Source organism: Phlebotomus papatasi, chromosome 1 (assembly GCF_024763615.1).
Source record: "Phlebotomus papatasi isolate M1 chromosome 1, Ppap_2.1, whole genome shotgun sequence".
In the NCBI taxonomy this organism is placed as follows: Eukaryota; Metazoa; Arthropoda; class Insecta; order Diptera; family Psychodidae; genus Phlebotomus; species Phlebotomus papatasi.
Genome location: NC_077222.1, coordinates 73,842,315 through 73,858,307, shown reverse-complemented (window position 1 = coordinate 73,858,307; position 15,993 = coordinate 73,842,315). Strand labels below are relative to the sequence as shown.

Genomic DNA, 15,993 nt, shown 5'->3' with positions numbered 1-15,993 from the left:
TGATCATTTTTTATCGGCTAAAAGTTCCTTGTCACATTTTAAAAAGTTACTTAAGTTACTCTGAAAATTAGATCAAGCGACAAAATAGAGATCAGATAAAAAAGATCTTTTTAAGGTTAATGTCAAAACCCTATGCACCACCACGCTATTACTTCATTGCCGTTAACCCCAAAGACTTCGTACCCGTTCAACCACAACTCATGATCCGGCAAATCCTATACTCCGGAATTTGATAGAGAGATCTTTGGTTAAAAAAATTACCATAAAGAGGTACCATAATGACCCGTAACAGTTCACACAGTTCCTACACTTTTCCTTATTCCTTTCAGTTAAAAAATGTGGCACCCATGTATCGAGCTTCTAAATACATCCAAGCTTTTCTAAATAGCGAAATAAGATTGAATTATTGTTTTCCACAATCTTAAAAATCTCTTCAAATGTGATCCATAAATTTTCTTCTACAAGAATACTGGAAATATTGCCATAAAAATGATTCAAAGTCAACTGCAGTAGCTATATTAATATTTGCGAACAACTACAGTAGACTCTCTCTCAATTGGACATTTGAGGCAAAATGTCATCCGGTTTATCGATAGATTTGGGCGTCAAAACCTTTGTAAATTTCACAAAAAGCGCTCAATTATAAAGAATCACGATAAAATAGGAAGAACTACAGCAAATTAGCTTCATAATTAAACGTGAAGATTGTCAATAAAATTTTTCGCCTGATTGAAAAAGAGCCGATTGAGTGAGAGTCTACTGTACATGAAATTGAAACTCCTGTAAAAATTAAAGAAAATTATATTGCAATGAAAGACACATTTTTCATAAATAATAAATTGTGAATAAATATATAACCTTCAACAGATTATTTCGTCGGCAAAATTACAACAAAAATTAAGCTATAATAAATTTTAGCTTTATTTACTCCGTTTTGTTATCATAACCGAACTTGTAAAATGTCAACCAACTTTTTCGAATTAAACAGAGAAGACTTTATTTTCGGACACTCCCACTTCCAAAAACTTCCAAGCACACTCAACTCTTCGTTATCCAGCACTTCGTTATCCGGGTGACAGCTGCCAAACACTGGCGGTTGATATATTCAAAATTATTTTCACTAAACATGAAGTTTGTCCAGAATGAATTAAAGTATTATTAACATTGTATCGAAGTTTTTAATACATAATTGTGATAAAAAATGAAACATAGGGTAAGTGTGCCAAATTTCGGCATAGTTGCATGTAAGCACCGAAGTCCTAAGTTTGAAATGCAATATTTTTAATTCATATTGATATTTTTTGTTACTTCCTTTTCGGGAGGGTTGTGTGGAACCTTCAAGACTAGTTTAGCATTTTTGTTTTCTTTAAATCACTTCCTAAAATATTGAAAAATTAATAAAAATATGGACATTGCTTTGGGTAGTATTTCGGCCACTTTGTGTGAAATTTCGGCCACCTTTTTTCTGACCACATTTTGTGACGCAACGGATAGAAAATTTCAAAACGTCAAATGGAACGAGTTTAATATTTAATTTAATACGTTTATATGACTCACAAGCCTTGAGATCTTCCGTGTAATTTGTCCTGAAGACCTGAAGAGTAGCATCTCAAATTTACGCGCAGATTCCCGTAGCAATTTGCACTTCCTGAACTCCTCTTCCAAGGCCTTTTCCACATCATCTTTTTCATAGAAGCGATGGTTTTTTTTCTGGACATTGTAGAATTCAGAAATTGAAAAAGGAAACATAAAATGAATAAGAAATTTAGGAAAGCAAAAGATGTGGCCGAAATAGGCAACACTACCTCACTGTAGAGACGCTCACAAAGTATATACTTTTTTACGCGAAATACAGGATCCAGCTGGGAAATTTCACCCGAAATTTAAAGATTGATTCACTATTAACATAAACAGAAACAATCTTTAATGAAAACTAATCAATTTTCATGAAAAACACCGAAGGAAAACCTTCTGCACTTCACCACAAATCACAAGACTGCTAGAGACACAATCGATCTGTCACATTTTTTGTAAGACTCTTTCCACACTGAGTTTTTACAACACAATTTAAATTCAAATTATACCTATAATTTAACTGTCTTTGTGTTAATACATCCTAAAATGAATAAATATTTGAAAGCAAGATGAATTCATTGACTATTCGAAGATTACATACATAATTTTAAATAAATTTATTTGCATGGCCGAAATTACACTCAAAGTGGCCGAAATTATTAGCTGGCCGAAATTTGGCACACTTACCCTATTTGCTCCGTTTTGTTATCATAACCGAACTTGTAAAATGTCAACCAACTTTTTCGAATTAAACAGAGAAGACATTATTTTCGGACACTCCCACTTCCAAAAACTTCCAAGCACTTCATTTTCAGCTGTACACCACTTCCGACCCTAATATCTCCCCCTTGTATCAATTTGAGTTGTCAGAATTTTTCTGCAGCGTTTGTTGTTTTGTGTTGATTTTTCTCTAATATCTTGTGCAATTTAAAGTGGAAAAATGAGTGATTTATTGGAATTAAATCCTGATAGACTCTTCCAGCAGCACACAGTGTCTGAAATTGAGCAGGTCAGCAGAAAATTGCAGAATGAGATCGAGAAACGAAGGGAAGACTTGAGGACGATGGTTGGGTAAGATTTTGCCACATATTTTCCATTTTCAGCATATCACTAACATACTGGGCTTCCAGGGAGAGGTATCGTGATCTCCTGAAAGCCGCTGATACGATAAATGACATGAGAACAACCTCCAACACAGTGGTTGAACGTATTGAGGGTATTATTGACCTTTCCGGGAAGGTTAGGGAGAACCTGAGAAAGGGCCGGGATGTTTCAAAAGAAGGAGACAAGAGCCAGAGAATTCTCATTAGAAATAAATACTATGGTGTGGTAGTTCAGATTCATATTCTAACACTACTTCCGGAAATGATTTGGACGCATTTGCACAATGATGAGTATTTCTTGGCAGCTCAATTATTTGCCTTCTCTCGCCACATCAGCACAGATCTTCAGCTGAATGACAATAACAGCATTGTGAGGCATTTCCCAGTGGCCACGAGGCAGTGGACCGTACTTAGGCCCTTTTTGGAGATTATTCGGGATCACTGCTTTGTCACTCTGGGCAGGGAGAGCCTTCCTGCCAGCGTGGCGTCTAAATGCTTAGCTAGTTTGCTCTTGCTAGAGTCCAGTAATGTTGATGCCCTCTTGGCTGTTTTTATTGAGTTGAGAATTAAGTCCTTCTTGAATATCCTGGCGGAAGATCAGGAGAAACCGCGCAAAGTTAGGGACAGAATCCTCTCAAGCCTTCAGCTTCTGGAAGAGAGCTGCGAGGTGATGTTTGACTGCTTTGTGGGCCGGGATGGGTCTGATGGATTGTTAATGAGAGAAATTCAGGATTTGGTAGCGAAGGAGCCAACAGTTTCCTTAATTAAATTCGATAATCCCGTAGTTCTAAGAGCTCTACCCGGGATTATTGCTCAATTCAAGCCTCAGGTGGCTCTGGCGGGCGTTAGAGAGGAATCCCTAGTAAGGATGACAAATAGCTGGATTGAAAAGCTCAATTTAGCAACAAAAACTGCCCTAAAGTCTCTGATTGATTTGATAACGTCTGTGAAAGTTATCCATGATATCAAGCGGCAAGCAATGTCTCCACAGAAACCAAACAATTGGGAGAAAATTTGCCGGAAGCTCTTCCTGCCTGAGGGATTTGCTGTGTATGAGTTTTTCTACCAGAAACTCCTAAATGAACGTGTCAAGGATATCATAGAATCTTCCTGGGAGGGAACTCTCGAGGCAGTGGAGAAAGATGTGGAAAAACTCACGCAGACTCCTGAGAAAGCTTCCAAAAGCATCAGAAAAATGGTTTGGACTGAGGAATCATTGGATATCCCGCAGAGTTTGCAGCAGGCAATTTGTCAAGATCAGAAAACTCACAAATTGCTAATGAAGACTCGAGGATATTCCCCGGCAATTGTGGAAGTTTGTGAGAATCTGGACAGAAGGCTGGAACTGCTGTTTAATGATCTCAGCAATTACGTTTCCAGTGAAAGTGAAGGGGAAAAACGGAGAAGGCTTCCGGACGATGAGATTACAGATACTCTCAGGGAGTTTCTTGTTGAATGCAGCACTGGAAGAATTATGAAATTCATTGCTTTCCTGAGATCCGGACGCTTCCCGGAGACGCAGGGCAATTCAATAGCTTTGGCAAAGCTACTGCAGGCTATTGGGGAGCTCTGCCCCTATCTCAAATGCTGCCTTTCGAAGAGGAAACCCAATTCAGATGAGGATGATCTTGAGAAATGGCTCAAAGTTTGCAAGAGACTCGAGGAGGAGAGCCTCTATTTCTGGAGCCTCTGGTTGACATCTTTTCTCAAAGACACTCAGCAAACGCAAAACACCTCAATTCCCAATCTCAATGTCATCCTCCAGGAATTTCCCAGCTGGGAAACTGTCAGTCTTGAGGAGAAAAATGAGCAGGATGTCGTTCTAAAATCCTCTATCAGAGTTCCCTCGCAGCCGAGTTTCTCGCTCCAACAAAAGCTCTTCAAGCTCTGTCGGGATCTCAATCAAATTGCTCCTCATACAATTCCACGGGCAATTGTCAGCCGTGTCGTGGAAAGTGTAATTCTTCATATTTTCAACTTCTACAGCCTTCAGGCTGACACCGAAATCATCCAGACCAATCAGAACATTTGCCTCCAATATTTCTTCGATGTAAAATTTATTTCGCTGGTTTTAGTGGCTCGTGAGAATAAGACCCTTTCGGAGAAGGCACAATCTTTGTGTCAGAACTTCAAATCCCGAGTGGATCCATTTGATTTTGAGATGTCTTACGATTCCCTCAATGCCAATGTCAAGAAATCTGCCCATCGAGTGCTTCATCAATTAGGCTGCATCATTCCTAACATGGACTACTTGGTAGCCATGCTGGGTAATCGTCAGACTACTGCTGCCCAGGAAAAAGATCCCAATATTCTGGCGATGTCCGGAGTAGGAACCAACGAAGCGATTTCCTGGTTCCCACTACTGCCAATAATTTCTTCCAATACTGCTGCGTCACAGAAACCTCAAACTTCGGCTCCAGTAGCGACGGAAAAGGTGAGTTGGAGACCTTTAGCAAAGGGCAAGGCAATGTGGTTTTTCTCTTCCAATTAAATTATTTGATTTATTTCTGGGTTCTCTTCTAAAGGATGTTCATTCCAAGTAAGATGTGTAAGGGAGTTTGGTTTTGCATGCTCTTCCTAAGTTTTCTATTTCCTATAGGGGAATTCTGTAATTTTCGTGGCATTGTCACGCGTGAGTTCGAAACCTGACAATGTCATTCGAGGTTTTTTTGTCATATCATATGAGTTCGAAAATGCAATTCATTGAATTTTTAATGAAATCCCTTTACTTGATGATTTTATGAAAATCCAGTACGTCTTGGTTGATTTGTTTAACAAAATTCATTGTCATTTAAATTGCCAGAAATCTCAAATATGTGACGTCTGACAATGCCACGTGAAATGACAATGTCACGGCTACAGAATCGCATTTTCGAAAAAGCTCTCCTGAGATTCAAACCCAATTTGTCACATGGCATTGCCAGAGCGTTACAGAATTTCCCTCCTGGTTCTTTTGCCTATTATTTCTGAAGAAATTAAATACATTTTCATTGTTGAAAATTTGCTAATTTGTATAATAAATTTTCTAATGTCGCGTGCATAATCACTTTTTTGAAACATATTCAGAATATTGAGAGAAATAAATAAGGCGAGTGTAGGGCAGTTTCAAGTATTAGAAGTGTTTTACGGATTTTACGTCTGACTTATCAAAGACTTTATGAAATAACTAAGTCTAGGTGGTTTCCTTGGGTTTGGCTATTTAAAAATAAAAATTTTTGAAACTGCCCTATGCTCTCCTATTTATCATATTCATACAGAAATATACAACACATATTCAGAATAATAAAGTACAAAAATTGATTGATATTTTAAATATTTATATTTGCTATTTAATTTATAAATTTTATTAAACGGATAAATACATTATTTTTCAACTCAAAATGTAAAATAAAAAATAATTTTATAAATTTGATAGTTATATTGATAATCCTGAAATAAATTTTGTTTTTTATTTATTTAACCCTTTAAGGCCGATTGGGTCACCGGTGACCCAAAAATGAAACTTTTCTTACGGTCTTCTAAAGTTGTATTTTGCCCTAAAACCTTAGCAAAAATTATTTTTAGTGACCCTCAATTTTTGACCTTCTCGTCCTTAAAGGGTTAAAACATCATTTCAAAATTATTCGTATTAGTGTACAGTAGAACCCAGCTATAGGCCATCGCTCTATAGTCCACAATTTATCGACCGTTGATTTCAAAACACTGATTTTACGTTAGGTTATGTTTTTTAGTACGCGACATGCAATGTTGTCATAATTATTTTAATATTTTTGCCAAACTTAATTGAGTAGTTGTGATAATTGCGATCCATAATGAAGAGAGCGAGGACAAGTAACACAATCGCAAAGAAAGTGGAAGCCGTCGAGCAATTTCAATACTAAAAGTCGTTGATAATTTAAAAAAATGACATTTACTTGACATTTAGTCAAATGACATTTGGAATAGTGCGACTCAAGTGTCAAATCTGGAACCAAATGTGGCCTATAGCGAGGCTCTAATGTAACTGTACGAAATTTCGGCCAACTTACAATTTCGGCCAACTTGCAATTTCGGCAACTTCTTTTGTTCCTCAAATATCCATGAATTTTTAGTTTTTGTAAATTCTGGAGGTTATACAATACAAAAAAGAAAATCGAAAAAATGTCGCTTCAACGAACGAAATGATATGAAAAAGACTGGAAGAATTCCGGAATGGCAAGGGACTATGAGAATCAAGGTGGCCGAAATAGTACCCAAAGCTATGTCTATATTTTTATTCATTTTAAAATTAAGAATGATTTTAGAGAAAACAAAGACGATAAACTATAAACAAAGTTCCAAGCAACATTCCTTAAGAAGAAGGAACAAAAAAATCAATTTGTATTAATAAAAGAGATGTCAAAGCGTCCCAGCTTTGCGGAATGTTCGAACTCACGAGATAGAGCTCACCGTGAACTAGTCTTTTTGCATAATCTTTTGGTATCACTGATCTACTAGAGATCAAATTGATTCATAAATCACAAAATCATTTAAAAATTAATAAATCGATACTTAACCGATTCATTACCGATGAAGACCGATGCAGTCGGGTTCGAAATTGCAATACCTTTCCAAAAAATCCAAATTTAACCAAATCGGTTGAAAAATGGACCCTCCAAAGTTGTTGACCTTAGACTTTCAATAATTCAAAATGCCGAATTTTCCGGTCATAGATATGTTTGGGCGAAATGTTCGCCTGGACTAGCTCTCAAACACATCCAAAAATCATTGAAAAAGCTTGGGTCAATTTTGAGAAAAACCAAGAAAACGTGGTTTTTGGTGGTGATAAAGGACGGTGTGGTGAGGGGGAAAACAAACGTCGAGAGATTTTGTTTTTCATTGGGGGTCATCGAAGACTGGAAGTCGATATATCTTACTGTTTAAGCTCCAGAACAGTGACAAGTTGAAAAAAAAGTCGATTATATAACTGCTCTCTCTTTGAGTTCGAGCAGTAATATTACACTTCAAACCTTTCAAACTTAAGATTTTGGCGCTTGGTTGCAACTTGCAACTATACCGAAATTTTGTATAGTTACCTTATATTAAGGTTCAAAACTTACTTTATTTTGATGTACATTCATGTTTAAATTACTCTACTAACAATTTTACTAATTAATTACTTAATTAGTGTTTATTTAAACGCTGGAATACAAGAATAGATATACATTATCATACGGGAGACAGTCAGCTAAGGATACAAATTAACAGAGCAATATTTTAATTTGTTTCAAAGAGAATATAGAGCAAAATAAATACAATTGATCCAAAGTCAGTATAAATTATACGAAAAGAAAAACAGAAAAGAATGTTAGATTTAGAACAGTTTCACGCTCGTATTTCTCTACAATTCGGATATTTTTTATTTCGTTATAAATTCCCAAATTTCAGAGATTGCATTGTGCAACCGTTTTTCAATATCACAGCTCATAATAGCTCTAACGAGCTTATTTCTCAGCCGAATTAGGTCATATTTGGACTAGTTGGAAAAGTCTTGGAATATCTGATCAGTAGGGGAATTCTATACCAAAATGACAATGTCATATGACAAATTTAATTTTTTTCCTTTGGTAAATTCGGAAGAACTAATCGTAAATCCGATTGATATCATTTACTAAAAGCTTCATACACCTTCTTAGAATGGCCATTCGATACTCACTGGGCTTTAATGTTGTCCTGATCCTGAAATTACTACAAAAAATTTGTCATACTGTTACAGAATTCCCCTACATGCTGGCAAGTGTCTACCGATTTCAATCGTTTATAAACCGTTCGAGACCTTTTTTTTCGAAATTCAATTGTATTTTTTTCTAAGTCACTTTGATCGACTTTTTGAGTGATTTACAAATTGGTTTATATCGGTTTGTAACCGGTTAAAATAAAAAATAATTGCACAATGGATACGCTTTTCCTCAAGAATTGGACCACTGAAAAATTACGAATCAAAGTTTCGAATTTGAGCATTTCTCAAAGTTAGGACAGTTTGCCACACTTTTGCAATTAAAATGAACAATAAATGGTACAAGAAGATTGTAAAAAGACGTCCGTAGTGATGTTTCGACTAACTGCACAGTAGTTGGAAAATTGAAGAAAATAAAAATTATTGAAAAGCTAATTTTTATGCAGTGTTTTTTTTTACTAATTTTATCATAAATGCGGGTGACTTTGACACCTCTTTTTCTTATTTCTAGAACTGAAGGATGGTCTCTACCGATTCGATCTACCATGTCTGATCGGTAAAGTCTATTCTTAAGTTCTAGAAATAAAGAAAAGCTTATGAACAGGGGGACACCTGCAGGAGACAATGTCATCTGCACTTATGGTAATTGGTAAAAAAACTGCATAAAAATTAGCTTTTCAATAATTTTTATTTTCTTTAACCCTTTAACGACGGGACACATTTTACGGACTGAAAATCAACAATAAAAATTAAACTGAAAAACATAATCAATGATAAGTCTTACATCTAACCTTGGAAAGTCCAACAGAGTCTGATTCGGTGTATTTTGTGCTTCTATGAACGATAGGGACAAAAATAGCCCAAATAATTATGTACAGACATAAGAAAAAAAATAACTTTAGATAGTCAGGAAAATTATTTTCTTTATGGGACACCGGTGTTCCAATCGTCCTTAAAGGGTTAATTTCCCAACTACTGTGAAAGTCAAAACATCAGTACGGACGTCTTTTTAGAAACTACCATTTCTAAAGAAGCGTTACAAAGCTTATGATTTTAGTGATCATCGTGTTTTGGTAGTGATATATTAACAAAAAGTTTTATTTCATCTCTTTCGAAAATAGAAATGCAAGAATTGAAACTTTGTCACGTGAAATATGAAGACTGATCCTCCTTTAAGCTTTTATTCGTCTGGCTATGATTGTTCACCGTAGCATATAATTAAAATTGAAATCTACACGGTGTATTGTGGAATTAAATTGGTTTTGAAGAAACGATTTATTCTACAAGAATCCATTGTGATTGTATTTTATAGTTACTTCAAACATTTTGAAGCAGTTGACACAATTATTAGATACAAAAACCTGACTTTATCAATGAGATTGATTTCGAAGTAATAAATTTAATTTGATCAATTTTTGTTTTCTTTCTCTTGAAGTAGGGTAAATGTCCTAATTCAAAATAATTTCCAGACGCTTTAATTTTGCCAGAAGATTCAACACATTAAGTTCATATTTTTCCTGAAGAGAATTACATAAATTTGCTCCTTGACTCTTCTAGAATGTTACTGTTTAGTGAAAACTCTTTAGATACAATTTAAACATTTCTTAAATACATGAAAAATACGCGAGCGTAAAATGCTTCTTTTGGTGGAAACAAATTAATCCAAATGGAGACAAGGGAAATTTTCTAATTGTAGACAAACAGTGTAAGTGAAATCGCGACGAAAGACTTCCAAAACCTTGTTGAGTTGCTCTTGAGTGCAGGATTTGTTCTTATTCCTGGTCTTTTCTCCTTTCCCATCTAAAACAATAGGAAAGTCTCTCCAAAAAAATCATATTTCCGGAGTTTTCTATTGAAGCATTTGCAGACACTTCAGAAAAACCCTTTTTGTTCACGAAATAGTTAATTATTTCATTTGAAAACTTCACGTACCGTTAACAATAAAGATTAGCACTTAATTTAACTAAAATTAGCCAGAAATATGACATAAATGTTAAACAAAACGAAAAAACAATAGTTACCTTTTTGTGTTTTTCATTGCAAAACATGGTCGATCGATAAAAAATTCGATGGTGAAAAGGTACACTTTTAATTTTTATGAGAAATTAACAAATTAAAATTTGTGAATATGAATGGATTTCGCTTTATGGAGCTAAATTAACTAAATAATGAAACTGCGTTATAGAAAATATATAAATATAATAATTTAGTACTGTATTTATCGTGAAAACAATGACGTTTCCATTTAGAGTAGCGAAAAATTTCCATTTAGAGCAGGTTTTGAAATAGCTTAATTTACCCTATTTGGTAGTATTTTTTAGTGATAATTTACATCATTTTCTGAAGTCGTAAAAAATCTTCATGAATACATATGAATACTTCAAGATGTTATCTAATTTCAAGACGATTTTCAAGAAAAGCCTCTCACATCTAAAATAAATAATTCTTGATTCGTATGTAATAGTTTGGAGTTCAAATCTAAAATAAAATGCGACTAACTAAATGCGTTGAATTTTGTGTGAAATTTTCTGTGAATTCCTGAAATGAGCCTAATATTCAACTCTATTTTCAGCATTCCGGCACCCCAGGAAAAACAAGAAAATCCGATGAAGCACGCCAGTCATCCTCCGTAGTTAGTACAACGCAGAACTATGCCAGCAACGTAAAGTCTGGGGCTGCAGCATTTTTCGGGGCCATGTCGCAGGACTGGTTCAAGTCTTAAGGAAAGATTTCCAGGGGCGGGGGAGAGTGAGTAAACATCAAATTGTATTTTACGCATAGAGATTTATCTCTATTTTGTATTTATTATTACAATTATATTGTTCTCAAAAAGTACACGAATCCAAAAGAAGAAAAAAATATAAGTTGAGTCACATTGTTAGAAAGAGTGTTTTGGTTATTTTTGGTTCAACTGCAACTGATCCGAGAGAGTGAGAGAGATTGGTTGGAAGTCACGATATTTTTATTTGTCGTGTTGATATCCATCTTGTGATGTAGAATGGGTTTAAAAGTTTGAGTGTGTGATGGGGTGGGGATCGATATCAATGTGTACATTTATCATTTTCACAGATAAGGAAAAATCAGAAATTGATTTTCTGCTTTTCTCACAATCATCAATAGTAGAATGTATTGCAGAGATGCTTTAAGGGAAAGGCCTTTCCTTACTGTCACTTTTTGCCACCTGTTGATGAGATGAGATACAAGAGAGAAGAAGGTTAATTCTCACAATCAATTATTGCTCCCTTTTTTTTATTCGATTAACGATATTATATCGTTTTCTGAGGGTATTTCATTTGCAAAATCTTTGCCAATAATTTTTTAAAGCAGAAAATTTCAATAAGTTTAAATAATTCCAATAGGCAAAAAATTGAAAATAATAAATCTAGGGGAATGTAGGCATGGTTTGCATACAGTAAACCCAGTGAATCTTCAAACAATGCGAATTTTCTCTTTGTCTGTTTTAGCCATAAGATAGATAATTATTAACCTCTTGAGACGAGATGAGAAATGGCAAACTAGCTCTTTGCAAACAAAGAGAAAAATCGCGTCGTTTGAAGGTTCAGTGTGTGCAAACCATGCCTATATTCACCTAAATGGTGACGTATTATTTAAGGTAAAAAAGTAAAAATTGAAATCAAATCATTTGAACTGCAAATAGGGTAAATGTGCCAAATTCCGGCCAGCTTGCAATTCCGGTCACATTTTTTGTTCCTCGAATTTTCATGATTTTTTTGGTTTTTACATACTCTAGAGATTATACAATGCAAAAGAATAACAAAAAATATATCTTCGACAAACAAGATGACGTGAAAAGACATTTAAAGAATTCCCGATGGGCAAATAACTATGAGAATGAAGGTGGCCGAAATAAGGCACCAAAGCTATGTCAACATTTTTATTTATTTTAAAATGTATTAAGAATGATTGTAGAGTAAATAAAGACGATAAACTGTCTACAAGGTTCCAAGCAACACTCCTTAAAAAGAAGTAATAAAAATATTCAATTTGTATTAATAATATTGAATTTAAAACTTGAGACCTTGGCGCTTGCATGCAACTATGCCGAAACATGAAGGGTGCACACTTACCCTACTGAGATGGTATAAAAGAGACACAATTTCAACATCCTAAAATAAGTGATGCATATATCGACCATGAAGGTTGGATCGTCACCCCTAAATAAAATGATTTTTCAAAACCTTTAACGATAAGTAAGGCAGTTAGTAAGGCATTTTGGAAGAAACAATTATTAAAAGGTAATGAATAATTTCCAAAAAAAATCTTGTTTTGGGGTGACGATCCAACCTTCATGGTCGATACATGCTTCACTTACCTTATATACTATTCTAGCTTAGTATTTTTTAAGCTTAAAAAACTTAACAGCATCCGGAATCTAATTTATTCTTATTTAATATCTTAGACATATTCCTCAATTTTGAGATAAATCATTAAACTATAACTTTTTGGTCTCCTTAGGGAGACTGGATACTCAAAGAAAAAAAAACATTTCTTAGCTATTCAAAATTATTAAAAAATATATTTCTTGAGGATAATTGAGGCGCTCGGAGCAAAAAGCTCTAAGTCGTATCCATTTCCCTATTAAAATAGCGTTTTTTTGCTCTGAGCTCCTCAATTCTACAGTAGAAGGACAAAAGGCATCAAGCTGAAAATTGCAAAGCTAATTTAAGAAAAAAACATTCCCTCTGGAGAAACAGTTCTTTTCCAATCTTAATAAGTCTGTCCTAATTCATTAAAATTTTCAAGCGCTTTTAATTTATCAATTTCATTAAATCTCTGTAGCCACTTTCTATAACTCTTAAAATTTGTAATCCAAACTTATATAGATCTTAGATTTACCCGAAATCATGTTAACTTTTCGAAACCTAATTTACTAAGGTCTCTTGATTAAAAAAGAAATCTTTCTGATCGTGAATTTTTTATTTCTTAAACCTTTAAAAAAAGAGAGTTTAAATCGAGGCTGGAAATCTTACAATCCGGTCGGAATTAAAACCGATTGTTATTCTATAAAAAGAGTTTTATGCACCCTGTATGTATTAAACATTATGGAGCCTGTAAATCTTTAAATAATTTAAAATTTTTAGGAAGAAAATTAAAATTTAAAACATTTAATTTCTAGTAATTTAGCTCAGAATTTAAAATCTTTAATTTGAAAACTATGTTTTTTGATGTATCATTTTGTCATAAAGAGTGATAATTTTTAGAATAAATGATACCTTTATGAAAAGTTTAATATTCCAATTATAATTATATCATATTTTTGTCTTGGACTGTAAACATTTGAGAATATCTTATTAATTTAATATTAATTGCTTTATTAGGGGTCCATCTTACTATTTACAGAAAAATTTAATTGTCAAAAAGTAATTTTGATAATATTGCTCTAAATAAAGATTAGTTATAAAAAATATTAGACTAGAGCTATTTAATTTTGTAGAAATTTATATATATATTTTTTTAAATATTTTAAAACAGTAAAGAGGATAAACTTCGTGACTATCAAAAGGTAAAAACACTCTCTTAAAATATTTGAATTGAGTTTGAATTAATTTGATCTTAAGCCTTATAGACTTAGGGTAAGTGTGCCACATTTCGGCATAGTTGCATGCAAGCGTCAAAGTCTCAAGTTTGAAATGTAATATTTTAAATACAAATTGATTTTTTTTATTCTTTCTTCTGAGTATTGCTGGGAACCTTGTAAAGAGTTTATCGTCTTTATTTACTCTAAAATCATTCTTAATGCATTTTAAAATGAATAAAAATATAGACATAGCTTTGGTGCCATATTTCGGCCATCTTCATTCTCATAGTTCCTTGCCCTTCGGGAATTCTTCCAATATCTTTTTCACGTCATCTCGTTTGTCGAAGTTACATTTTTTGATATTCTTTTGCATTGTATAATGTCTAGAGTACGTAAAATATAAAAGTTCATGGAAATTCGAAGAACAAAAAAGGTGGCCGAAATTGCAAGCTGGCCGGAATTTGGCACACTTACTCTATACAGAATATTTTCGTTTTAATGAGAAAAATAATTACTTTTACGCACTATTGTCTGTATATAACCATTAAATATAATTATTTTTTAAAACATTAAAAAAATCAAAATACTACCATTTTTCCTCTTCTGTGAACAAGAAAATTTAAGTTAATTACAACGTACAGCTACATTTATTATGTAGAGGAGCATAAAACAGTAAATTTATTAATATTACTAGTATTCCGCCATCAGTTCCGCGTGAAAATGTTTTATTTTAAAAATTAAAAGCGCATAAAGTTTTGTTTTGGATTTTTTAAACTGTCATAAATTATGTTATTTTTTAGGAAATAAGTCTTAATTTATACTTCTACTAAATTAAAAAAAAAAGCTACTTATGGCTTAATGAGACACCCACTAAATTGGTTTTTCATACCTTTTTTACCTCCTTTTCCACCTTTGGCTTCTGCCGGCTTGGCATCGGCGGCTTTGGGGGCGGCAGCTGCTCCACCACCCTTTTTCTGTCAATGGGAGATTTTCGGTTAGGGTATTAATTGAATGGATTGGTCTTCGAATACTGTCAATTTGCCAAATTAAATTATGGCGCAATTAAAAGTGGGATGAATCAATCGATAAGTGCGCACAACACATATTTTCATTCACAGCCCTGAGGGTCCTTTCCTGGGGTTGGGAGGTTTATTTCCAGGAAGTGCAGGGCATCAATTCTTACAAATAGAGAAGTAGGAGTTTGATTCTCACTGGGAGAACTCAAATGATTCAATTGACCTTTTTGCGATTTTTGTTGCGCAAGATGTTATTTTGAAGTGATGGAGAACACTTTGCGTCTAATTTTATCACGATGAGTTTGTATTGGGGTATCTTTGAGAGGGCAATGCCTTACCTCATCCTTATTTCCGCCACCTTTTCCCTTTGCCATTGCTGTGTAGCTGATGGATTTTCACTTGAATTCCTGAACTTGAAAAAGCACTCACGTAGATTTTACTGCACTTTGATCTTGGTCTGACCTCTTGTCCTCAACGAAAGTGAGAGTTAAGCTAAAAAAGTTCTAGTCTTTTCTTTAATGGTCTTGAAAAAAAAATCGCAGATTTGGTTTTTGCAAGAGTGATGTTAACAGCCGTGTATCGCCCAATCGACTAAACTCTTAGCCACTGGGTGATGCTCATTCGTGAAAATTCAAGAGTCTCTCTCGTGAGATGATCAGTAGTATTCCTCACCATTCACACCAATGTGAATGGATGTGGCATGTGAAATACTGTGGGCTCATGTCGGAATGTCTCTCTGGCCACGAGCCTAAGCACACAGTGGCTGCATGTATTGGCCGGGCGTGATGGATGCGCTTTTGTAGAGAACACTGCCCCTGCGCATCTCTCTAACCATGGGGACGCATTCTATTTCGAGAGGAATAGGTCGTGTGGATATTGAGGGGTACAGTATTGGTAGGTTGACATTGAATTTCGGGTGGTGGAGACGTGCAAGAGCTCAAGGACGCCACCAAGAACGCAGGTGTAAACACTGAGCTTTAGAAGCTACATACATTCCGAATGGGGAAGCTTTTGGGAAGAATATAGGAAATACTAGCTGTATGTAAGTGTGCCATACGAAAAATC

The 15,993-nt window shown here is 34.5% G+C and overlaps 1 protein-coding gene and 1 long non-coding RNA gene across 2 annotated transcripts; one reads left to right on the top strand and one right to left on the bottom strand.

The window, feature by feature from the left end:
• Positions 1-2,411: 2,411 nt before the first annotated feature.
• On the top strand, positions 2,412-11,258 carry LOC129801616 (conserved oligomeric Golgi complex subunit 1). Its single transcript, XM_055846842.1, has 3 exons — positions 2,412-2,646; positions 2,706-5,112; positions 10,946-11,258. The coding sequence occupies exons 1-3, from the start codon at positions 2,516-2,518 to the stop codon at positions 11,093-11,095; spliced, it is 2,688 nt and encodes an 895-aa protein (XP_055702817.1). The 5' UTR covers positions 2,412-2,515; the 3' UTR covers positions 11,096-11,258.
• On the bottom strand, positions 11,138-15,635 carry LOC129801669 (uncharacterized). The gene is made up of 3 exons (XR_008751716.1): positions 15,267-15,635; positions 14,802-14,886; positions 11,138-11,554 (listed from the first exon to the last, which is right to left on the bottom strand). It is a non-coding gene; the product is annotated as an uncharacterized LOC129801669 (long non-coding RNA).
• Positions 15,636-15,993: the final 358 nt, after the last annotated feature.

Excerpts from the sequence above, each read along its gene's own strand:
- LOC129801616 (XM_055846842.1), top strand. The coding sequence starts at position 2,516 with ATGAGTGATTTATTGGAATTAAATCCTGATAGACTCTTCCAGCAGCAC. Across the intron at positions 2,647-2,705 it reads GACTTGAGGACGATGGTTGG|GGAGAGGTATCGTGATCTCC; the intron begins GTAAGATTTTGC and ends CTGGGCTTCCAG. Across the intron at positions 5,113-10,945 it reads CTCCAGTAGCGACGGAAAAG|CATTCCGGCACCCCAGGAAA; the intron begins GTGAGTTGGAGA and ends CTCTATTTTCAG.